General features: G+C 39.4%; 1 protein-coding gene across 1 annotated transcript in view; it reads left to right on the plus strand.

The window, feature by feature from the left end:
• Window positions 1-21,523, plus strand: part of SP140L (SP140 nuclear body protein-like) — a 34,389-nt gene extending 12,866 nt beyond the window's left edge. The window contains exons 2-3 of the mRNA NM_001130765.1: window positions 16,071-16,233; window positions 17,567-21,523. Of these exons, the coding sequence (NP_001124237.1) occupies window positions 16,071-16,233; window positions 17,567-17,743 (340 nt within the window). The 3' untranslated portion in view covers window positions 17,744-21,523. The remainder of the gene's footprint in view (window positions 1-16,070; window positions 16,234-17,566) is intronic.
• Window positions 21,524-26,085: the final 4,562 nt, after the last annotated feature.

Below are 26,085 nucleotides of genomic sequence, written 5' to 3' on the forward strand. Positions count from 1 at the left end.
TGGAGAATCCCCATGGACAGAGGGAGCCTGACAGGCTACAGTCCATGGGGTCACAAAAAGTCGGACACAACTGAGCAACTAAAACTTACTTACTTCATATACTCAGAATTCTAGCCACATTCTCCTATATATTATACTAATACTTGATTCATTCATCCACAAATATTTCCTGACACCCTATTCCCAGCACTTAATACAGTTCAGTTCAGTTCAGTCACTCAGTCGTGTCCTACTCTTTGAGACCCCATGAATCGCAGCACGCCAGGCCTCCCTGTCCATCACCAACTCCTGGAGTTCACTCAAACTCACGTCCATCGAGTCGGTGATGCCATCCAGCCATCTCATCCTCTGTCGTCCCCTTCTCCTCCTGCCCCCAATTCCTCCCAGCATCAGAGTCTTTTCCAATGAGTCAACTCTTCCCATCAGATGGCCGAAGTACTGGAGCTTTAGCATCCAGCTTTAGCATCATTCCTTCCAAAGAACACCCAGGGCTGATCTCCTTTAGAATGGACTGGTTGGATCTCCTTGCAGTCCAAGGGACTCTCAAGAGTCTTCTCCAACACCACAATTCAAAAGCATCAATTCTTCGGCGCTCAGCTTTCTGCACAGTCCAACTCTCACATCCATACATGACCACTGGAAAAACCATAGCCTTGACTAGATGGACCTTTGTTGGCAAAATAATGTCTCTGCTTTTTAATATGCTATCTAGGTTGGTCATAATTTTCCTTCTAAGGAGTAAGTATCTTTTAATTTCATGGCTGCAATCACCATCTGCAGTGATTTTGGAGCCCCCAAAAATAAAAGTCTGACCCTGTTTCCACTGTTTCCCCATCTATTTGCCCACATGAGGTATATGCTCTTATCATTCCATTTTACAGATGAAGAAACAAGTGTACAGAGATGTTAAGAGATATCTGCAAGGCCACATAACTACTAAAGAACAGAATGAGGCTTTGGACCAGAGTCTAGACCCTTTAATCATTACATAATATTGCCATCTAGGTAAATGACAACTCTATCCTTTAGTTTCTTTGGCTAGAACCTTTGCAGTCTTCTATGACACTTCTCTTCCTCCCATACCTGCTTATTAAACTTATATGCTGAGCACATCATGAGAAACGCTGGACTGGAAGAAACACAAGCTGGATTCAAGATTGCCAGGAGAAATATCAATAACCTCAGATATGCAGATGACACCACCCTTATGGCAGAAAGTGAAGAGGAACTAAAAAGCCTCTTGATGAAAGTGAAAGTGGAGAGTGAAAAAGTTGGCTTAAAGTTCAACATTCAGAAAACGAAGATCATGGCATCCTGTCCCATCACTTCATGGGAAATAGATTTTCAGACTATCTTCTTTTACTTAATAATGTGTATTTTCTTTTGGCCTGAATAGTATTCTCTTCTCTAAATGTACCACAGTTTATTTATCCATTCACTTCCTGGGGGACATTTTGGTTGCTTTCAAATTTTGGCAATTATTTATAGATTTTTTAAATTTATATATAATTGGCATATAACATTATATTAATTTCAGGGGTATATCATAGCAATTTGATATTTGTATATATTATGAAATGATCACCACAATAAGTCCACAAACGTTTTTCTTGTGATGAAAACTTGAAAATATACTTTCTTAGTATTTTTAAGTATACAGTACAGTATTATTATCAATAGTCCCCATGCTCTATGTTGCAATAGTTTCAGGTCTTACAGTTAAGTCTTTAATCAATTTTGACTTAATTTTTGTATATGGTAAGAGAAGTCCAATTAGGTTTCTTATCCCTTCACTCCATGAAACTGGCTACCACTTGGGCTTCCCCAGTGACTCAGTGGTAAAAGAATCTGCCTGAAATTCAGGAGATGTTGAGAAGACCAGGGTTCAGTTCCTAGATTGGGAAGATCCCCTGGGGAAGGAAATGACAACCCACTCCAGTATTCTTGCTGAAAAATCTCATGGACAGAGGAGCCTAGCAGGCTACAGTCCATGGGGTTTCAAAGAGTTGGACACGACTGAGTGACTAAACAACAACAATATACATTCACCCCTCATCTTCAGAACTGTCTGCTTAACATGTGTTCAGTGTCCTTCCTTCCTTCTGTTCTCTCGTCCTTGCTTTCTGTCATGTCACTTTCTGACAGATGATTTCATGTCAGAAGGACATAATGCAGGTATGTTCAATCTGCCAGGTTTAACCAAAAGCATAGAAAGATTTTCTAACGTGTTCTGTCCTAGAATTCCTGAGATGATTCTTATGTGGTCATATCACACTATTTTTCCATCTACTCTTGGACTGAACTCACTAATATCTTATGAGGGGATTTAATATTACATGTTTATAAGCAACATTAACCTATAGTTATCACTTATCTTGTGTTTATCTGAATTTGATAACAGAAATGTAGCAGCCTCATGATGATTTGTGGTGATTTAAAATTTTTAACTTATCTTAATGATTTAAGACAAATATGTTCTGATCTTTGAAGGATGACTGGAAATTTCTCATTAAACTCTTTGAAACTGATTTCTGAGAGGGAAATGGGGAGAGGGCAGGTTTAGGACAGGTCTGGAAGGATATTATACATTTCTCCTATTCGTTTTAGTTCTATTTATTTCTCAAGTTTTCTCAGTTTTGATCATTTCTGTTTTTTTAAAAAGTAACAATTTTTCCTAGATTGTCAATTTATTGGTAGGAAATTATATAAGAATTTCTTTTATAAAATTTTAATCTTGTTGATTATCTTTAACTAAAGACATATCCCTTTGCTTATTCCTAGCATTGTTCATTTATGACTTTTCTTTCATTCTCTTGATCAAATGTTCCATTTTGCTGTTCTTATCCAAGAACCTTTTGATTCTTTTAGTTTCATTACTCTTATTTTTTGTTTGAGATTTAATTAAATACTGTTTTTAAAAATAATATTTATAAAAATTATATTTATATATTTTTCTCTTCTTTATTCTAGTCTTCAGCTTTCTTGGGGGATTATCTTGATTTCTTATTCTAACACCTTGATTTAAAGTTTAATTTACTTCTCAATAGAGGAGAAATATCATATGACATCCCTTGTATGTGGAATCTAAAAAAGAAGTTATACAAATGAACTACTTAAAGACAGAAAAAAACTGACAGACTTATGAACTTATGGTTGCCGGGGAAAGGATTGGGGGAAAGGATAGTTAGGGAGTTTGGGATGGACATGTAAACACCACTGTATTTAAATGGATAACCAACAAGGACCTACTGCATAGCATAGGGAGCTCTGCTCAATTTTATGTGGCAGCCTGGATGGGAATGGGGTTTGGGGGAGAATGCATATGTGTATATGTATGGCTAAGTCCCTTCGCTGTTCATCTAAAACCATCACAACATTAATTAATTAATATTAATTGGCTATCAGTTCAGTTCAGTTGTTCAGTTCAGTAATTGGCTATACCCCAATACAAAATAAAAATTTCAAAAAAATCAAGTTTAACTTAGTATGCAGTGCTTCCTATTTTTTAATAAATGCATTTTAGGTCATGAATGTTCACCTTTGTGCCACTTTGAGTATGTTTGTGGTTTTGTATATATTGTTTTCATCAGCGTTTATTGCTCAATCATGTGTAACTTATATATTTTTGAAATTTCATTTCATTTTGTTTATTTACTTTTGGCTGCACTAAGTCATCATTGCTGCATGTGGGCTCTCTCTAGTTGCAATGTGCGGACTTCTCATTGCAGTGACTTCTCTCCCTGCAGAGCATGGGCTCTGGGCACTCAGTAGTCATGGGGCACCGACTTATTGCCCCTTAGCATTTGGGATATTCCCGTGACCCTTGCACTGGTAGGCGGATTCTTTAGCACTGGACGACGGAAATCCCTGTAATTAATATTTTTATTTTCTTTTTAACTTTTTTTTAAAAATTGGAATATGGTTGTTTCACAATGATTTGTTAGTTTCTGCTGTACAGTGAAGTGAATCAGCTATATGTATACATATATCCCCTTCCTCTTGGACCTCTTTCCCACCCTCCCCACATCCTACCCATCTAAATCATCACAGAGCAAAAGCTGAGCTCCCAGCTAAGGACTGTTGAGGAGGAGCTTTGACAATTTCTCAGAGGATGGATTAGGAGAGGTCTTTCTTTGTCAAGGTACTTATTCTGATCTTTTCACGTATGATTAAGATTTTTTCACTTAATAGTCTTTTGTTATTTCTTTTGTAGTCTAATGCTCGTCATCTTTGAGGCCTCTCAGTGTTTGAAAGACAGTATTGCATAATGATTAATAGTGTAGTATCTAATGCCAGATAGAAGGAAGGGTAGAAGGTGAAGGGATAGGTACAAGGTGGGGAGGGATGTTTTGAACCCCAGGTCTGCCATTGTGGAGGTAGGGCAGCCTGAGTTTCCTACCTGTAAAATGTTGCAGTTCAAAAAAAGTACCCATTGCATAGAAGAGTTAAAGTGTGTTAAACCACATACCAAGCACTTAGAAGAGTGTTAATAGTGAGCATTCAAAAATATCAAATGGTTATTTACAAAACAGAAACAAAGATACAGAAAACAAACTTTTGGTTACCAAAGGGAAAGAGGGGAAGGGATAAAATAGGGAGACTGGGATTGACATATGAACACTACTATACATAAAATAGACAACTAATGAGAACCTACTGTATAGCACAGGGAACTCTACTCAATACTCAAAGCTCCTTAGCTTTGTAATTGTTTGGTATATCTATTCCAGTCCCTTGGGCTTGAATCGCATTGAGTGGTTTCATTTTCACATGTCCCTTAAAAATAGAATATAACTGGATTTTGTTTTCTCCTCTGCATACATATTTCTATATTTTATGTCAGTTTTTACATTAAAATTTATTTTGACCACCAGTGTGTTTGTATTTATTCTTGCTGTTATTAGTGCTTTATGTGCATAAGGTACTCGAGAAAAATTGAAGGACAAAGCAGACAAAATTCCTATGCTTGTGGCATATGTATTTTGGGAGAAGACAGTCAGAGAATAAGATAATAAGCACTAGTTAAAATAAATAAGTAATTTAGTATGTTAGGGAGTGATAAGGACATGGACAATAAAAATAGAGCCAGATTAAGAGGTTGTGAGTATGTAGTTTGGGTAGGAGGGCTCTGGTTATGGTTTTGAGTAGGTTGATCAAAATGGTCCTAATTGAAGTGACACAGAATAAGGATTTCAAAAAGATGAGAGAGTCATTCATTATATAGATGTCTGGACAAAGAACATACCACATGGAGGAAAGAGCCAGTATCTCATTCCTAGAACTGTAGTATGCCTGGTATAGTCAAGAAATAACAAAGAGGACAGTGAGGTACCCCAGAGAGAAGTGAGACACAGGAGAGGAGAGAAGGGCTGGATCATTTTAGGTCCTCTAACACTGTAAGGACTTGGCTTTTACTCTGGGGGAAGTAGGGAGCCATTGAAAGTTGTGGAGCTTTTAATATGCATAATGGTGCTTTTATTTTCACAGGATAGGTTCCAACAGTATGATGGACTTCTGGGTCAATCTATGCGTCTTAAAATTTACTGCTGCTGCTGCTAAGTCGCTTCAGTCGTGTCCGACTCTGCGCGACCTCATAGATGGCAGCCCACCAGGCTCCCCCGTCCCTGGGATTCTCCAGGCAAGAGTACTGGAGTGGAGAGCCATTGCCTTCTCCTAGATATTGCTAAATCTTTTCTGAAAAGGCTATAGCAATTCTTGCTCATTCCAGCAATGCATGTATGTTTCTTTGAATCTTTTCCCACATTGCAATGTCATTTAAGAAGTTATTTTTGCCAATCTAAGGGGTAAAAAATGGTTTCTCATTACCATTTTAGTTTGTATGTATTCATATGTTTATTGGAGGTTTTTACTGTCTCTTCTCTAAGCTGTCCAAGTCCATTTTCTTTGGAATTATTTGTCATTTTATCAATAGGCTGGAGCCTTTGTATATCATATATATTAAGCCTTTGTCATATTGGTTGAAAATATATTTATACATTGTATTTTAATGTCTATATTGTTTTTTACATTTAAATGTATTAAATCTTTTTCTACTTTCTTTTTTAAATTAATTGTTATTGGGATAGAGTTGATTTACAATGTTGTTAGTTTCTGCTGTATAGCAAAGGGAATCAGTTATACATATTCACATACCCACTCTTTGTTAAATTATTTTCCCATATATTAATAGGTCATTACAGAGAACTGAGTAGAGTTCCCTGTGCTACACAGTAGGTCCTTCTTAGTTATCTAGGCTTCCTACGTGGCCCAGTGATAAAGAATCCGCCTGCCAGTACAGGAGATGCAAGAGAAGTGGGTTTGATCCCTGGGTTGGGAAGGTCCCTTGGAGTAGAAAATGACAACCCACGCCAGTATTCTTGCCTGGAAAATTCCATGAACAGAGGAACCTGCTGGGATATAGTCCAGGGGGTCAGAAAGAGTCAGATACGGACTGAGTGACCAAGCATACACAAAAACACACATTAGTTTTCTACTGTATATACAGTCATTTGTATATGTTAATCTCAATCTCCCACTTTATTCCTCCCCTCTTTCCCTGCATCATGTTTATTTTCTACATCTGTGACTCTGTTTCAGTTTTGTAAATAAGTTCATTTGTACCATTTTCTTAGATTTCACATATAATTGATATCATATAGTAGGTATCTTTGTCTGACTTTACTTCACTCAATATAGCAATCTGTGTCCTTTTTAATGGATGGGTAATATTCCATTGTGTATATGCACATATATGTACATACAAATGTGTGTATGTGTGTGTGTATGTGTGTGTATATATATATACTGCATTTTCTTTATCCATTCCTCTGTTGATGGATGTTTAAGTTGCTTCCATGTCCTGGTTATTTAAATAGTGCTGCAATGTATGTTTTCAAATTATGGTTTTCTCTGAATATATGCCCAGGGGTGGAATCACTAGATTATATGGTAGCTCCATTTTTAGTTTTTTCAAGAAACCTCTGTACTGTTCTCCATAGAGGCTGTACAAATTTATATTTCCACCAAGAGTTGCATTCTCCACACCCTCTCCAGCATTTATTATTTGGAGATTTTTGATGATGGACATTCTGACCAGTGTCAGGTGATACCTCAAGGTAGTTTTGATTTGCATTTCTCTAATAGTGATGATGAGCATCTTTTCCTGTACCTTTTGGCCATCTGTATGTCTTCTTAGGAGAAGTGTCTATTTAAACCACATACAATTTCAATGGGATTACAAGTTGCAAGTGTACCACACTTTTACAATAATTTTGGAAGGATTGACATTTTAAAATTACTATGCTTTCCTGATTGGAAGCAAGTTATATTATCTCTATATATTTAGGTCTTGTTTTAATACCTTCAATAAGATTTTATATAAATCTTATAATATTTTATATAAATCAATAATAAGATTTTATAGTTTTTCTTCATGTTTTCCAGTGTTTATACACACATATATATTTGCTATTACATTTGAAATATTACTTTATTTCTTTTCAATTTATGGTGTTCCAAATAACATCTATAAATTTTATTCATGCACATTGGCAAATTCTTTTTCTAGTTCTTACAGACTTTAGTTAGAACTCTGGGGTTTCTATATATGTATGTTTTTAATATTTATACCAATCACTTCATCTTCTTATCAAAACTTCTAAACATATGTATATATATAATATACATATAACAATGATGGTAGTAGTAGGCATCCCTGTCTTTTTTTCTATTAAAATTATTTCATCATTTCAATGTCTACTGTAATATTTGTTATTTTTGTAGACTTCATATTGTGTTCAGTATCTGTATATTTCATGTAGTTTTCACAAAATGGCTGTTAGGTCTTAAGAAATTCTCTTTTAAAATTATTATGGATATATTTATATACTTTTTCTCCTTTTGTTTGTTGAGGTAATAAATTGCATAAAGAGATTTCCTGATGCTAAACTATTTTTACTTATTCTCAGTGTACTATTTTCCATTTTCTTCCACTTTTTAAAAAAATAACCTCTAAACCACAAAACATCGCCTTTGACCCAACACAGTAATATCTGTTTTTCAATATGCTGTCTAGGTGTTGTCTTACTGCATTTCAAATTCCGAATTTTCAATGTTTACCAAATTAGTGGGAATAGATTTGTTCATACTAATCCTTTGTTATCCTCTTAATATTCATAAATCAGTTGTGAAAATCCTACTGTCATTTCTAATATTGGTAACTTGTGATTTCTTTCTCTTCTTTTCCTTAGTTAGCCTGGGTAGAAGTTTATCAATTTTATTCATCTTTTCCAAGAACAAGCTTTAGGTTTTGTGGAATTTTCTCTTTTGTTTCCTATTTCCAATTTATTGATTTTTGCTCCTTTATTTCATTTATTCTACTGTTTTAGGCTTAAGCTTTCTTCCCCCACATTCCAGTTGGAGAAACATATTACTGATTTTACAACTGTCTTCTTTTCTAATATATACATAATAACGTATATTCAATGGAATATGTTTCTTTGTAGTCACTGCTTTTTCAGCATCCCACAAATATTGATAAGTTGTAGGTTTATTTTCATTCAGTTCAAAATATTTTAAAATTTCTCTTAAGACTTTTCCTTTGACTTATGTGTTACCTGGATGTATTTTTAACTCTCCAAGTATTGGGGGGAATTTTTCATTTCTTTCTGTTATTTATTTGTAGTTTAATTTCTTTTTGTCTAAGAATGTACTTTTATGGTTTCTATTCTTTTACATTTAAGATGTATTTTACAGCCCAGAGTGGATTCTCTCTTGGTAAGGGTGATTATTCCATGTGATCTTTTTTTAAATTTATTTAGTTTTTTAATTGAAGGATCATTGCTTTACTGATTTTTGCTGTTTTCTGCCAAACCCCAACATGAATCAGCCAGAGGAGTATGTATATTCTGCTATGGTTGCATGGAGTATTCTAAAAGTATCAACTAGATCAAGTTGATTGGTAATGGATGTTCAGGTCAGCTATATTCTGACGGCTTCTCTACCTGCTTGATCTATAAATTACTTACAAAAAGGGGGGGGGTGCTGTTTGTGTATCGAACTGAAATAGTGGATTTGTCTGTTTCTGTCACTGTTCTGTCAATTTTTACCGTACACAATTTGATGCTATGTGTTTACCATGTGTAAATAACATGTTAAGGGTTGTTATGTCTTCTTGTAATGCTCCCTTTCTCTTAATTAGTATTTTTTCTTGTCCTAAAGCCTTTTTTCCCTGGAAATAATATAGCTACTCTTTCTTTTGATTAGTGTTGACTTGGTATCTCCTTCTCCATTCTTTTTTTAAGATTTTTTTTTAATGTGGACTGTTTTTAAAGTCTTTATTGAATTTGCTGCAACACTGTTTCTGTTTTGTGTTTCAACTTTTTGGCCATGAGACATATGGGATTTTAGCTCCCTGATCAGGAATTTAACCCCGACCCTCTACTTGGAAGGTGAAGTCTTAACCACTGGACCACCAGGGAGGTCCCTCCTTCTCCATTCTTAGCATGTGTCTTTATATTTATGGGTTTTTTCTTATTGACAATATAAGATAAAGTCAGTCTCATTTTCTCAGTCATTTTGACAATCTATTTTTTTATTGAAATATAACTGCTTTACAATGATGTGTCCGTTTCTGTGATACAATGAAGTTAATCAGCCATATGTATACATATGTCCCCTCCCTCTGGACCTTCTTCCCACCACCTTCCCCTTCCCACCCATGTAGGTCATCACAGAGCACCGAGCTGAGCTTCCTGTGCTTTACAGACTATCTCTGCTTTTAATTGGAATATTTAGGCCATTCACACTGAAAGTAATTATTGATATACTGGATTACATTACCATGTTTTAACTCTTCTTTATTTATTGTATTTGTTTGTTTTGTGTCTCTTTTTTCCCCACTCTTTTTTCTGCCTTCTCTAATTTTAATTAACATTTTATATGATTCTATCTTAGTATTCTATTAGCATATTAATTATACTTCTTTTAAAATGTTTTTGATGGTTGTCTAGAGATTATAATACACATTTTATAGCACTTCCTCTGTAGCACACGTACCTTATAGCAGAGTATATGCAATTCCCTTCTCCCTTCGCTTATGACATTTTGTCATTCATGGCCCTTATCTGTATTGGCTTCCCCAGGGGCACAGTGGTGTGAATGGAAAGGAAAATAATGATTGCATAAAAATTTTAGAGTATGTGTAAATTGTGTTTTTAAACCTTAACTCTATATATTGACATAAGCATAAAGGAAATAAAGAAAATTTTAGGAACAACACTCAAAATGGATGTTTGTAGAGTGAAATTTCTCAGCCCTGCATGTCTGGAGTTGTCCTGATTCACTCTGCATTTTGAAGGCCTAGATTTGTTACTGATGAGATGTCTCAAGTTATTCTTGCCATCATCCTCAATAAGTGACCAATTTCTTAATTCCTTCTGGAATATTTTAAGTTCTTCTCTGTTTTTTTAGGTGTTGGCATTTCATCATTATGTGCCTTGGTTTGGTTCTCTTTCTTAAAATTTTATTTATTTATTTATTTTCGACTGTGTTGGGTCTTCTCTGTGGCGTGTGGGCTTCTTGGTAGCTTCTGGTTTGGTTCTTTTAAAATTCATTTTTCTAACTCCTTTAAAGAAATCCATGTTATTCTACTCTATAGAGATCATATCTCCTTAAATAATTCTGGTATGGTCCTCCTCTGCATTTTCTTGAGTATCTTTCTTGACTCTAATAAGGTTGCTGTTAGGCCTCTAAAGTAATCTTGGACTCCTATATGCTGTGCTGTGCCTTTTTGTAACTCCATGGACTATAGCTTTCCACGCTCCTCTGTCCATGGGGATATTCCAGGCAAGAACACTGGAATAGGTAGACTATCCCTTCTCCAGTGGATATTCCTGACCTAGGAATCAAACCTAGGGTCTCCTGCATTGTAGGTGGATTCTTTAAAAGCTGAGTTACACCGGGAGCCCTAGACTCCGGTATTGTCTCTCAAATTTGCTCTTTTGTGTTCTTTTAATCTCTTTTTTTTTGGAATTTTTTTTTTTTTCTTTTAATCGCTTTATTTTGAACTTCCCTGCTGGCTCAGTGGTAAAGAATCTGCCTACAATGTAGTTTGGTCAGGAAGATCCCCTGGAAAAGGAAATGGCAACCAACTCCAGTATTCTTGCCTGGGAAATCCCTTGGAGAGAGGAGCCTGATGGTCTGCAATACATGGGGTCACAAAAGGGTCAGACATGACTTAGCAACTAAACAAGAACAACAATCTATTTAATTTTCTGGGGAATTCCCCCAACTTTATTTTACAACCATTTTAGTAAATCTTAGTAAATTTCTAAAAATCAATTTTTTTAAAACATCTAATACCACTATCTCTTTCTCTGTTATTTCCTTTTTCTTTGTAAACAAGGGTACAATGTGTGTTCTCAAATCTCTATAAAAATTTTAGAGGTTTTGAAAGTTTCTCCTACAATATCTCTGTTTCTCCTGGGGTAACCTTTTTCTCTTTTTAGTGTTATTCTTTCTTCCTGAAGTTGGAGGATTTCCTCAAAAGTCTGCTGAACTGTGGTTATCTGTTTCTACTTAAGAGGTGGCTCTGGAAATCAATGCATCTGACTCACCAAATTAAAGAATAAAGAAGGAAAACTGTTGGAGGAAGGGGGACCCCTTCCAGGGCCCGAAACTGGGCTCTTTTCTAACACTCAGAAATGCATTGTCTGAAGAGACACATGTGCTGACAACGCAAGAGATTTTATTGGGAAAGGGCACCCGGGTGGAGAGCAGTAGGGTAAGGGAACCCAGGAGAACTGCTCTGGCTCGCAGTCTCGGATTTTATGGTGATGGGATTAGTTTCCGGGTTGTCTTTAGCCAATCATTCTGACTCAGAGTCCTTCCTGGTGGTGCAGGCCTTGTTGAGCCAAGATGGATGCCAGAGAGGATTCTGGGAGGTGGTCGGACCTGTGGTGTCTCCTTTTGACCTTTCCCAAACTCTTATGGTTGATGGAGGCTTATTAGTTCCGTGTTCCTTACCAGGACCTCCTGTCGTAAAACAACTTATGTAAATAGTTACTACGGTGCCTGGCCAAGGTGGAAGGTTTCAATCAGTGTGCTTCCCCTAACAAAACCATATGAACACCTCAATAGGTCCATTTCATAATAATCAACATCTGACCATGATAAAACTCTCAGTAAACTAGTAACAAACAGAAACTTCCTCTGTCACGTGTGCGTATCTGCGTGTGTATGACATCATACTTGATGCATACATTAAATGCATTTTCTCTAAGGCTAGAAACAATGTAAGGAAGAAAGAAAAAAGAAACAATTTTTGGAAAGGAAGAAGCAGAAGAGTTTTATTTTCTGATGCCATGGTTATTTTTTCTATAAAATCCAAAAGTAGTCTACAAATACTTTACTAGAATACATGAATTTAGAAAGGTCATGAATACATGGTTACTGTTTCTTAAAAATCAATTCTATGTTCATACAATTGTTAGAAATAATTTAAAAAGCAGAATCACTTAAAGTAGCCCCACAAAGAATAAAATAGCTAAGAATAAGTTTAAGGAAAGAAGTGTATGACTCCTGTGCATGTGTGTGTGTTCAGTCATGTTTGACTCTTTGCGACCCTATGGACTGTAGCCCGCCAGGCTCCTCTATCCATGGAATTTCCCAGGCAAGAATACTGGAGTGGATTGACATTTCTTACTCCAGGAGATCTTCCTCACCCAGGGATCAAGCCCACATCTCTTGCATCTTCTGCTTTGGCAAGCAGATCCTTTACCACTGCATCCCCTGATACTGAAAGCTAAAAACACTTCTGGCAAGATTAAGGAAAATTAAATAAATGGGTTGAACTCAGTGTTGTTAAGATGTCACTTTACACCAAATGAATCTAAAAGTTCTATGCAAACCCTATAAAACTCAAAAAGGCTTTTCTTGTAAAAATTGACAAATCAATTTTAAAAGATATGTGGAAAACCAAAAGACGTAGAAAATCCAAGGTAATATTTTCCTGATTGGCTTCAAGTCTTTCTATACGCTGTCGATTCAGATCAATATACTGTTGGCACAAGGGTAGGCAAACAGACAAATGGCACAGAGTAGAAAATCTAGAAGTAGAACCAGGTTTACACTTTAAATTAATTTTTGAATATTTTAATTAGCTTGGGGGAGACAAAGATTTCTCAGCACCCTAAAGTTGTTAGCCACAGAAGAAAAAAAATAATAGCTTTGGCTTTGTCAAAATTAAAAATTTCTCCTCATCAAAATACATGGTTAAGAAAATAAAGGCAAACCACAAAATGGGTGAAAATGTTCACAACACATTTCTGTTGCTGTTCAGTTGCTCGGTCGTGTCCGACTCTTTGTGACCCCATGGACTGTAGCATGCCAGGATTCCCTCTCCTTCACTGTCTCCTGGAATTTGCTCAAACTCATGTCCGTTGAGTCAGTGATGCTATCCAACCATCTCATCCTCTGTCGCCCCCTTCTCCTCCTGCCCTCAATCTTTCCCAGCATCAGGGTCTTTTCCAATCAGTTGGCTCTTCAAATCAGGTGGCCTAAGTGTTGGAGCTTCAGCTTCAGCATCAGTCCTTCCAATGAATATTCAGAGTTGATTTCCTTTAAGATTGACTGATTTGATCTCCTTGCAGTCCAAGGGACTCTCAAGAGTCTTCTCCAGCACCACAGTTCAAAGCATCAGTTCTTTGATGCTCAGCCTTCTTTATGGTCCAACTCTCACCTCCATACATGACTACTGGAAAAACCGTAGTTTTGACTATACAGACTTTTGTTGGTAAAGTCATATCTCTGCTTTTTTAATACACTGTCTAGGTTTGTCATAGATTTTCTTCCAAGGAGCAAACGTCTTTTAATTTTGTGGCTGCTGTCATTGTCTGCAGTGATTTTGGAGCCCAAGAAAATAAAGTCTGTCACTGTTTCCACTGTTTCCCTCTCTATTTGCCATGAAGTTATAGGACTGGGTGCCATGATCTTAGTTTTTGAATGTTGAATTTTAAGCCAGCTTTTTCACTCACAGTACGTATATTAAACAAAACATTTATTTTATAATATATACAAACTCCTACACATCAATAAATAATAAAAGACAACCCAGTAGTATAAATGGGCCAAAGGCTTGAAAAGGCACTTCAAAAAAGAAGATTATGAATGGCCAATGAGCATATGGAAGTGTGCTCAATATTATCAGTCATTAAAAAAATACAGGTTAAAACTGTATGAAATACCATATTATATATTATAGACTAAAATGGCTAAAACTAGAAAGCTTATTTCTAACAGACTTTGGAATAGTTTGACAGATTCTAAAACTATTAAACATACTCCTACACAATGACCCAACAATTCCACTCCGAGTTATTTGCTGAAGGGAAATTAAAACATCTTGTCACCAAAAAACGTACAAAAACCACAGCTTTATTCAAACTAGTCCCAAACCAGAATACACCCAAATGTCCATAAACAGGAAAATGAATAAGTAGATTGTGGTAGGTCCACACAATGGAATATCTTGAACAATAACAGAACCAAATTTCTGTTCATCTAACATGGATGATGAGCAAAAGAAGTCAGGCACAAAGCATACGTGATGTAGTTTTTTCATGTATACAGTGTTAAAGTGTTAGTCACCCAGTCATGTCCAACTCTGCAAACCCACGGACTGTGGCCCTCCAGGTTCCTCTGTCATGGAATTTCCTAGCCAAGAATACTGAAGTGGGCAGCCATTCCATTCTCCAGGGGATCTTCCCAACCCAGGTCTCCTGCATTGCAGTCACATTCTTTACCATCTGAGCCACCAGGGAATATGAAGTCCAATCATGCCTGCATACTCAGTTATGTCTGACTCTTTGCAACCCTATGGATGATAGCCCACCAGGCTCCTCTGTCAATGGAATTTTCCAGGCAGGAATATTGGAGTGTGTTGCCATGCCCTTCTCCAGGGGATCTTCCCAACCCAGGGATTGAACACACACCTCTTGCATCTCCTGCACTGGCGGACAGGTTCTTTACCACTACTGCCACCTGGGAAGACCGTGTGAAGTTCAGTAACAAGTAAAATTAACATATGGTTACAAAAAGGATAGCGCTGTTTCCCTCTGAGCGGCTGTCTGGGTGCAAGTGGTCAGGATGCAAACTGAGGGTGGAAGGTATGATGTTCTGTTCTTAATTTTTCAAATAACACATCAGTTTTCCACAACATGTCTCCCCTGTGATCTCCACTGGGTCTCCAGGGTTCTGCAGGACTCACTGGTTGCTTTCCTGACCTCTGGGAGTATTTTCCACCTACAATAGTGGTTAGCGATCCTCTGATCACTCATTGGAAAAGACTCTGATGCTGGGAGGGATTGGGGGCAGGAGGAGAAGGGGACGACAGAGGATGAGATGGCTGGATGGCATCACTGACTCGATGGACATGAGTCTCAGTGAACTCCGGGAGTTGGTGATGGACAGGGAGGCCTGGCATGCTGCAATTCACAGGGTCGCAAAGAGTCAGACACGACTGAGCGACTGATCTGATCTGATCTGATCTGATTACTTTTTGTCTCATAAATTTTGGTAGAACTCTCTTATCTGCTCATTGCCCCCCGCCATTCTCCTTGTCATTGTGAATCCAATCCCTTTATTAGCATTTTTAGTGGAAAGTGGTGGCAATAATAAAAAGAAGATAAATGATTCTCTTTAATCGGCAGTATTTAACCAGAAACATTTTTTACAGGATGTTGATGCAATAAAGTGATTATTCCCCAATGCATTTTGGGTACTGAAAAGTACCCAAATATATCAGACAAAGGCGGATATCTTTATAATGGTTTTGATTGGGACAGACTGGAATGGACTTCTTTAGTCCTGTACTTTAGTCTTTCTTAACTTCCACACTTTTCTTCAACTATATCATTGTTTGTTGTTTCCATTGCTTTTATTTCTGTACTGAAACCACTTATTTTATATATGTTGGTTCTTCACAATCTATTCTTTATATATAAAATGTTACAGCCTTCATAAGCATCTCGGAATCTTGATGACCATTTTCACATGATATTCTTCTTCCTTAGGATGTCCACAGAAAATCAGAACACGGAAGACAGGCTTGTCTTTGAGACTATATTCAGGCACTTCAAAAGACATAAAGTGGAGATTTCAACTGCAATTAAAAAGACATTTCCTTTCTTTGAGGGCCTTCGTGACCGCGAACTCATCACCAATAAAATGTATGAAGTAAGTGAGGTTTCTTATGTCACCATTTGGTAAACCAGTCCCAAACTAAGTTATGTTTTTATATCCTGAGCACAGCTAGCTAACTGAGGAGTGTCCTATGAATAGAAGACTTCTTAACTATTGTTGCAAATGTTCAAGTATTGTTGTGAGGTAGAAAGGGAGAAAGAGAGTGGAAACAGGCATCACTGGAGACAGTCCTTCCTCTGATCAAAGGGACGGTGCTCTTGGTGGCCACTGGAGTCAGGCAGGCTGGATCTAAAATAGTTGTGCTCCACAGATGTTTAATACACAGATGTTTAGTACAGCATAAACTAAGAATTAAAAGTAAGTGTAATAAATTCATGAATAATTTAAATGAGATGATTTAGTGAAATAATAATTGACACAGCATTTCTTTTTGAAAAACATCAATTTAAACAGTTGGGCTTCCCTCATAGCTCAGTGGGTAAAGAATCTTCCTGCAATGCAGGAGACCTGGGTTTGATCCCTGGGTTGGGAAGATCCCCTGGAGAAGGAAATGGCTACCCACTCCAGTATTCTTGCCTGGAGAATCCCATGGACAGAGGAGCCTAGTGGGCTACAGTCCATGGGGTCACAGGAGTTGGACATGACTTAGTGACTAAAGCAACCAATTTAGATCTGAGAACATTAAAACCCACAGGGAACTGATGTCTTGTTAGGACAAATTTGGGAGTAGATGCTTGCTATTCTTTCTCTGACAGTTTTCTTTCTCCAACAGGGGTTTTTCTTTTTCCATTTATTTATTTCCTTATTTATGTATTTATTTGTGCTCTTTCTGGAGTCTTGGACTTTGAGTTAATTTTAGTAATAGGCATTGTTGGAGATACAGGGGTGCAGGTCTTCAGCTTGTCCTCTGAACATGCTTTCCCTGTGGCCAAGTTCACAAAATGAAGCACTGTCCCCTGGCTTCCTTGAGCTCTTCCAGGCCAAGTCAGGATTGGTGAAGGGGCAGGAGTTGTCCAGTCAACAGAATAGTGGCTCGTCACCTGCCAAGTCTATCCCTCAAAGAGTTGACCAGGCTCTTAGCTACATATTCATTAACTTTGAACCCTCTTTTAACCTTCAGAATTGTGCCTTCTTACATCTAATGTAAGTTAGGGTGAGGAGATCAGATTCACAAATGGATAGTTTTAAGAAGAGGGGATTTATTGTTTCACTTAGTAGTCATACAAATATACAGAAATGCTAAACCTCTACGTGAAAAGACACCTATGTATGGAAATTGGAATACATTAACTTGAAATCTCTTTCTAGGGCTCTCTTGTAACCTGGAAGTCTGTATTTATACTTTTCTTCATTCATTGTTTTTAAGGACTGTCAAGATTCTTGTAGAAACCTGGTCCCTGTACCAAAAGTGGTGTACAATGTTCTCAGTGAGCTGGAAAAGACATTTAACCAGTCGCTTCTGGAAGCATTGTTCAGCGACGTCAACATGCAGGAATATCCTGATTTAAATCATGTTCGTAAAAGCTTTGAAAATGGTAATTAGCTTATTTTCTACCTTTTGATGTTCAAGGTCAATTCTGTTCAACAAGTATATATTGAACTCCCATCACGTGCCATAACTGGTGCTGAGCAGTGGGGATATAACAGCTAACAAAGCACACTTAAGTCTTCTCAAATCCAACCTAGGTCTTCTACATTTTCAGCAGATTCTTCACCATCTGAGCCACCAAGTTCTTCTCAAAGCTCATGTTATAAAGGTTATGGTACACCACCAACCTGGAGATCTGCTTAACCAGATACTTAGACTCACAGGAGGACCAGAGCCACAGTGGCATCTGATTTAGATGACAAATAACAGGCCAGCAGTGGTCTACACAGCAGTCCACTGAGTTGATTACTACCCATCTCAAGCTTAGCTGTGGGTATAGGATCCATCTTGGCTTAGAAACAACAGATCAACAGGGTCAGTATCTCAACAACTCCAGAATCATAGGTTTTCAGGGTCCCCTAGAGGGACAAGCCAGATTATAAGAATCACCACAACCCAAGAATGTGGTGATTCAAAGAAGACCCAAGAACAGTCCGTAGGTAGACTCTCCCAGTCCAGGTCATTTTAACCCCTCAAACCCAGGGTTGACCTGGTAACACAGAAGAAAGGCCACGTTCATCAGATTTCTAGAGTAATTAGCACAAAAGTTAACTTATATCAAATTTTCCCTTAACGGAAAAATGGTTTTAATCATATTTTCTCCTCAAATAATCACAAAGGCTATTCTCTTCCAGGGCTTGTTTTTGGTGCCACATATAACTAAATGTTGACTTTTTCCCGAGAAGGTATAATTTATCCTTTTTAAATGCTGGTGACTCACATCTACACTTGCTGCCAACCCCCTGCCCCTGGCAGAGGTCACTGCTGTCCACAAGAGCTTGGGTCAGTGACTAAACTCCAGAGGATGGGGACTGTGGTCCTATTTCTAGGACCTCTCCTGTTTCTAGGCTCCGCCCTCATCCCTGTCTCGTGTGCTAAAGTCCTTCCGCCCTTAGGCCTCCTTCACCTTTTCTGGGCTTTGGGCCACTGTCCTCCTCATACCTGCCAGCTGACTTTGCTGGAACTTGACCCATGCTCTGGGGAAGACAAAGTAGTACCCGTGGCTCCCACAGTCCTGTTCATCTCACCCCTTACTGGGCATTTTCCCAGGAGGCGCTCCTGCCATCAGCTCTGAGGCAGCCTCCCACCATGTCTCCTTCCTAGACTCCTGGCAGTGATCTACCCACTAGGCTCCTTGGTTTATTTCCTTCCTCCTACATCTGCTAAGTTACTTACATGCAGGGTCTCTGGGCTGGTGTCCTGGCCTCCTCTTGTTGGCAGCCTCTTGGGTCCATGGTCCAGGAGTCGTGGGGATGCCCTGCAGTACCGCAATAGGCAATCCCTGTGTGCAGCTTCAGAGTTTCCTTTTTTGTGGGATCTGGACCACTCTGGGAGCTCCGACTAGCAACCCCACCACGCTCCCCACACCCTCTGGTTTGTCTCTTTGGAAGATGAGCATCCTCCCCAACACAATTAAGCCCAAACCTCCTCTTATCTAGAGCCTTCTTTAAAGCCTTTGGGCTTTCTCTTTTACACACACACACACACACACACACACATCCCTCTCTAGGATCCTAGTCATGCTTCAGAAGAAATTTGTTTCTTTCTTACATTTTGAACAATGCAGTTAACACATTTCACTTCCCTTATTTATTTTGACATGTGTTGTCCACATGGTGTGACGTTTATTGTACATGACTGACAGCCTCAGGATGTTCCCAGGACTCCTTTGTCCTTATATTTGAGTGGCTCATTTCTATGCAGGGAACATAGCTGCTCCCTTGCTGGGGTTTCTCTTTTCTGTCCAAGGAAGATGGGGGAACTTTACCATGAAGGTTGGGATCCACTGAGCTCTGAGTGACCCGAGAGCTGGAAATACCTAAATGTGTAATTCTGAGATGATGTTCCTGGTCTCTGGTGGAGAACTTTAATTGTGTTTTCTCTTCAGCAATCCAAGAGAGACTTAGTTATGAAGAAACTGATGGAGAAGAGAGGGAGGAGAGGCCTGCCATCCAACTGAGCCTTGAGCAAGGTGATTGAGACCAAGAACAAACCAATTCTCCCTTGCTAAGAGGAAAAAGAGAAGGGGAGGCAGAGGCCCGAGTCCTGAGCAAAGATTGAGAATCAGGGAAGAAACGATGAAGGACCACGGAGAAGTTAGGCAGGGATATTTGTATGAACATCTAAGCAGAGGCTAAGTCCTGGAGGAGTGGCTATGACAAGAGGCTTTTGCCCCAAATACCAAGACAAAGGAAGAGGAACCCAAGGTGTCAGTAACCAGATTTAAAGAGAATGGCTGCCTGGAAGTCATTGTGATTTAGAAAGAATCCTATAGGAGAAGATCAATGTGAAGTTGTGATGGGCTAATCACTATGGGCCCAAGGTCAATGTCAAAGAGGAGGCCGTTGATGATGGCAGAAGAAAGGACTGATTTAAATGTGGGGGAGGTTGTTCAAGAGCAGGAATATTCAAGGAGAAAGGTGGTCATATGGATTCAGTGGTGAGGAATGGTAGAGATGCAGAGGAGAAGATGTGGGTATTTGAGAGAGAGGGGAGAGGAAAAAGAAGAAATGAAAGGAGAAAGAGGTCAGTTCAGTTCAGTTCAGTTCAGTTGCTCAGTTGTGTCCGACTCTTTGCAACCCCATGAATCTAAGCACGCCAGGCCTCCCTGTCCATCACCAACTCCCGGAGTTCACTCAGACTCACGTCCATCGAATCAGTGATGCCATCCAGCCATCTCATCCTCTGTCATCCCCTTCTCCTCCTGACCCCAATCCCTCCCAGCATCAGAGTCTTTTCCAATGAGTCAACTCTTCGCATGAGGTGGCCAAAGTACTGGAGTTTCAGCTTTAGCATCATTCCTTCCAAAGAAATCCCAGGGCTGATCTCCTTCAGAATGGACTGGTTGGATCTCCTTGCAGTCTAAGGACACAACAAAAACAAGCAAGTTAATAACAGCTCACTTGATTGAAAGTTTCTTCTGGCAGTTGTGGGTTTATTGCCATTGGACGGTATTATCACTCATGGGCCCATTTTGCAGATAAGGAAGCTGAAATCTAGAAAGACCTTGTATGTAGTTGGCCTGGGATCAAATGAGCAAGGATGGAACCAGGCACTCTGAACCCAGAGCCTGTGTGTTCAACCCTGGATACTCCCTGGTAGCCTAATGGGACAGACAAAACCCAGAAACAAAAGGAGGGAAATATACAAAGAGGGAAGTGAAGTGAAAGTCACTCTGTCATGTCCGACTCTTTTCGACTCCATGGTCTGTAGCCCACCAGGCTCCTCTATCCATGGGATTTCCCAAGCAAGAATACTGGAGAGGGTTGCCATTCTGGAGAAAGTGGAGGAGAATCAGACGTTGAATCCTCAGGGAGAGGCTAACAAGACAGATTAAACAGACCTGTACAGGGAGGGAGTAGATGAAGAGGGGGTGGGGACTTTGTAGGAAGTAAGGTAAGGTCACCAGTCAGGGCAACTCTAGGGACCAAGGCCGGTTCACCATGGCTGTGGAAGTCAAGATAAGCCATTGCTAGGTACTGAATGGCTGGTGGAGATCATGCAGTGAGATGGCCTGGCCAAAGCCCTCTCAGCCAGGAGTGCCCCTGACCTACCTTCCACTTGAGAATTTGGGGTCAGGCTGTAAGAGTTGGATGAGATCCATCAGGCTCAGATGGTCTTTGTATTGTTGTCTACTGGGGGTCTCAAGCTTCTTATTTATTAAAAAAAAAAAAAGAAAGAAAGAAAAGAAAGAAAAGGGGAATTAGGGGAGGGTGGCACAGTCCCTACTTCAATTTCTGAAATAAATTTTTAATTTTCCCCCCTAGGAACTTCTAGAGGCCTGACTTGGTCTGGTGGAGAATCCTCATCTTATGATGGTCTGTTGTTGACTCTGTTCTGTGATGCTTTGCTAAGCTTGTGTCCCCTTCTAGGCTGTGCGGGGCGCAGAGCGGCTGCTTCTTTGTGTCAGAAATTTGTCAGTCTTTGCATCTGCAGTTTCTCCAAGGGTCAGTGCTCTGAGTAGCTGGGAAGGTCGCTGCTTCTGGGCTCCTTAAATGCACTTGCTGCCAGTCCCCAAAGACTCTGGGCCTGATTGTTTTGCCCCAGCATCTGGCTTCACTGTTTTCTGTTCTGTTTTTTTGGTCAGGCAGTGATCTTGGTGCTTCGATGTCATGTCTGGCAGAGACCAGTGCTACAACCAGAGTGGTGGAAGAAGCAGGTGATGGGCATTCCTCAGGGTAGGGGGTGGGGGTCGGGGGGGAGGGGGAGTCCTCCCATAACTTCAATTAACCCATAACATTCTTAATGATATTCTTAATTCTTAACATTCTTATTATTTAAATTTTATTGCTCAGCGTTCTCATTTGTAATATAGGGATATTACAGGCAGATTGTCATGAGGCTATGAAATGGAACAAGGATGGGAGTGCATTTAACAGTCACTAGGTATTCACTGGGCTTCCCTCGTGGCTCAGTAGCACTGCTGACAATAGCTAGGACATGGAAACAACCTAGATGTCCACCGGCAGATGAATGGATAAGGAAGTTGTGGTACAAATACACAATGAAATATTGCTCAGCTATAAAAAAAGAACACATCTGAGTCAGTTTTAATGAGTTGGATGAAACTGGAGCCTATTATACAGAGTGAAGAAAGCCAGAAAGAGAAACACCAATACAGTATATTAATGCATATATATGGAATTTAGAAAGAGGGTAACGATGACCTATATGCAAGACAGCAAAAGAGACACAGATGTAGAGAACAGACTTTTGGACCATGGAGGAGAAGGCAAGGGTGGGACAGTATGAGAGAATAGCATTGAAACATGTGTATTACCATATGTAAAACAGATGACCAGTGCAAGTTCAATGATGAAGCAGGGCACTCAAAGCTGGTGCTCTGAGACAACCCAGAGGGATGGAGTGGGGAGGAAGGTGGGAGGGGGGTTCAGGATCGTGGACACATGTACACCCATGGTTGATTCATGTCAATGTATGGCAAAAAACATCACAATATTGTAAAGTAATTAGCCTCCAATTAAAGTTAATAAATTAATTAAAAAAAAAAAAAGAATCTGCCTGCAATTCCGGAGACCCAGGTTCAGTCCCTGGGTCAGGAAGATCCTCTGGAGAAGGGAATGACTACCCACTCCAGTGTTCTTGCCTGGTAAATCCCATGGACAGAGAAGCCTGGCAGGCTACAGTCCATGGGGTTGCAAACGAGTAGGACACACCTTAGCAACTAAACAACAACAAGGTACTCAGTACATGTTTGTTCCCTGAATAAAAAGTACTGGTACCAAAAATATACTGTTCATTGAAAACATTAGTCATAACGATTTGATTTTTTTGGTCATGGTATCCTGGTGGCTCAGAGGGTGAAGCGTCTGCCTGCAATGAGGGAGATCCATGTTCGATCCCTGGGTTGGGAAGATCCCCTGGAGAAGGAAATGGCAACCCACTCCAGTATTCTTCCCTGGAGAATCCCATGGACAGAGGAACCTGGTAGGCTACAGTTCATGGGGTCACCAAGAGTCAGACACGACTGAGCAACTTCACTTTCACTTTCACTTTCATCCCACATATTGATGCAGCCAGTAGTTTATTTAATCTTCCCCCAAACCTGAAAATGTGTGTATATTATCCCTGTTTTTCAGACAAAAAAGAATCAGCTTAGAGAATTCGGTTATTTGTACAAGTTCACCCAGCTGAAAATCAGGACTGAGCGCTGCTCTACGCAGTGTCACAGCAGGAATTCAGGGGCCCACAGCCTGGCCTCAGCTTCTGCCTCAAGATCTTGGGGTAGTGACTAGCCCTCTTTGTTCCTCAGTTTCATCATCTGTAAAATGGACATGATAATAGCACCTATTTCAGAGGGTGATGGATTTTAAACAAGTTACATCATGTAAAGCCTTCACAGCCTTGTCTGGGGCTGTATCGGTGTTCCACGCATTTGTTGTTATTACTACCTTTAATCATCATCTTTATTTGTGTCTACTGCCAGAGTCCATGCTTCTAACTGTTACATTCGTAGTACAGTTTGAGATTTTTTTCTCTCATAGGTGTTCATTGGATTTACTGATTCCCCAGCTGGAAAAGCAGTGAGAATAGCAATGCCACCTTCTGGCCCAGGAAGATAAATTGAAGGTCATAGTTTTCCCTGCTTACAGCACACTACTCTATAACACATTTTAAGTCTTTATTCCATGACTCACCTTAGTAAGGAAGGAACATAGAGGAGTCTCAGGGAACTACCTACAACATGAAAGGCTCTTATATGTAGCTTCCCTTAGGGATGTATTATTTTAAAAAGAATGTTCTAAATTAGTAATATGCTTTTATAAAAGAAGAACTTTCAAAGTGATTTTTGAAAGCACAGTAATACTTTTTTGCTACTTTAGCTTTTTTTAATTGAAGGGTATTTGCTTTACAGAATTTTGTGGTTTTCTGTCAAATACCAACAAGAATCAGCCATAGGTACACCCATGTCCCCTCCCTCCCAAATCTCCCTCCCATCTCCCTCCCCATCCCACTCTTCTAGATTGTCACAGAGCCCATTTGAGTTCCCTGAGTTATACAGCAAATTCCCATTGGCTATCTATTTTATATATGGTATTGTAAGTTTCCATTTTACTCTCTCTTTTATCTCATCCTTTCCCTCCTCCTCACTCCATGTCCATATGTCTGTTTCTCCCTTGCTGCCCTGAAAATTAATTGATCAGTACAATCTTTCTAGATTCCATATGTATGTGTCAGTATACAATATTTATATTTCTCTTTCTGACTTACTTCACTCTGTATAATAGGCCCTGGGTTCATCCACCTCATTAGAACTGACTCAAATGCATTTCTTTTTATGGCCAAGTAATATTCCACTGTATATATGTACCGCAGCTTCTTTCCATTCATCTGTAGATGGACATCTAGGTTGCTTCCATGTTCTAGCTATTGTAAAAAATGACACAATGAACATTGGGATACATGTGTCTTTTTCAATTTTGGTTTTCTCAGGGTATATGCCTAGGAATGGGATTGCTGGGTCATATGATGGTTTCATTCCTAGCTTTTTCAGGAATCTCCATACCGTCTTCCATAGTGGCTGTATCAATTTACATTCCCACCAGCAATGGGAGAGGGTTCCCTTTTCTCCACACCCACTCCAGCATTTATCGTTTGTAGACTTTCTGATGTTGGCCATTCTGACTGGTGTAAGGTGGTATCTCATTGTAGTTTCAATGTGCATTTCTCTAATAATGAGCAATGTTGAGCATATTTTCATATGTTTGTTAGCCATTTGCATGTCTTCTTTGGAGAAGTGTCCGTTTCTGTCTTATTCCCATTTTTTGATTGGGTTTTTTTTTCTGGTATTGAGTTGTATACAAGTCCGCTTGTACATTTTGGAAATTAATTCTTTGTCAGTTGTTTCCTTTGAGATTATTTTCTCCCATTCTTGTTTATAGTTTCCTTTGCTGAAAAACACAGTAATACTTTTAACAAATCACATTTATTCAAAACGTTAAGAGTTAAAAATACATATGGATGAATATATATTAGCCATTCATCTGCTAGTACAGCTGATGGAAACAGGAAAGGATAAGCGGATGGAATTGTGACAAGCAATGAGCAGAAGAGAAAGGATTCAGTGTATGTGTGTGTGGGGGTGGGGGGGATATGGAGGGAGGAGGCAATGAAGTTCTCTGAATTCACAGCGTGGTCTGGGAGCACCCTTACCAGAAAATGAAATCCCAGAGCATCTTGATGGTGGGGAGCAAGGAATAAAGAGAGAAACTTCAACCTAGGACTCAAATGATACACAGCAAGTCACCAGTAAATGTGTTTGAGTGTCTGACCTGACAAGGTGGGCTGACGTGCCCAGGTGAGAGGAGCGCTGTGTCTCACGCCCGGCCCCCACCCCAAGGGGAGGCTCCCAGTCCTGAGGAAGAGGCACAAAACAAACCCAGGAGCCACATTCCATACTAAAACTTTGGGAAATAATTTTAAATCATGCTTCATGTTAATTACTTTGTTCAGAAAAATAACACTAAGAGAGAAAAATCCAAACTGCAGTGAAAAATATGTCTATGTGTTCATACATTATTGAGGCTGGTGGGAACAGAGTGGGAGGGGTTGATGGAATCAGTGAGGACCAGAGATGGTTGCCATGGAGGAAGGGCGTGTGTGCTGGTCCTGGGTGGTTTGCCCGGGGATTCAGTCCTTCCCCTCCCCTGCTCTGCTCGGCCCTCTGTCTCTGGCCACTGGCCCCTGCAGACTTGTTTGTCAGCTCCCCTTGCTGC

The sequence above is a fragment of the Bos taurus genome, chromosome 2, assembly GCF_002263795.3.
Source record: "Bos taurus isolate L1 Dominette 01449 registration number 42190680 breed Hereford chromosome 2, ARS-UCD2.0, whole genome shotgun sequence".
Lineage (NCBI taxonomy): Eukaryota > Metazoa > Chordata > Mammalia > Artiodactyla > Bovidae > Bos > Bos taurus.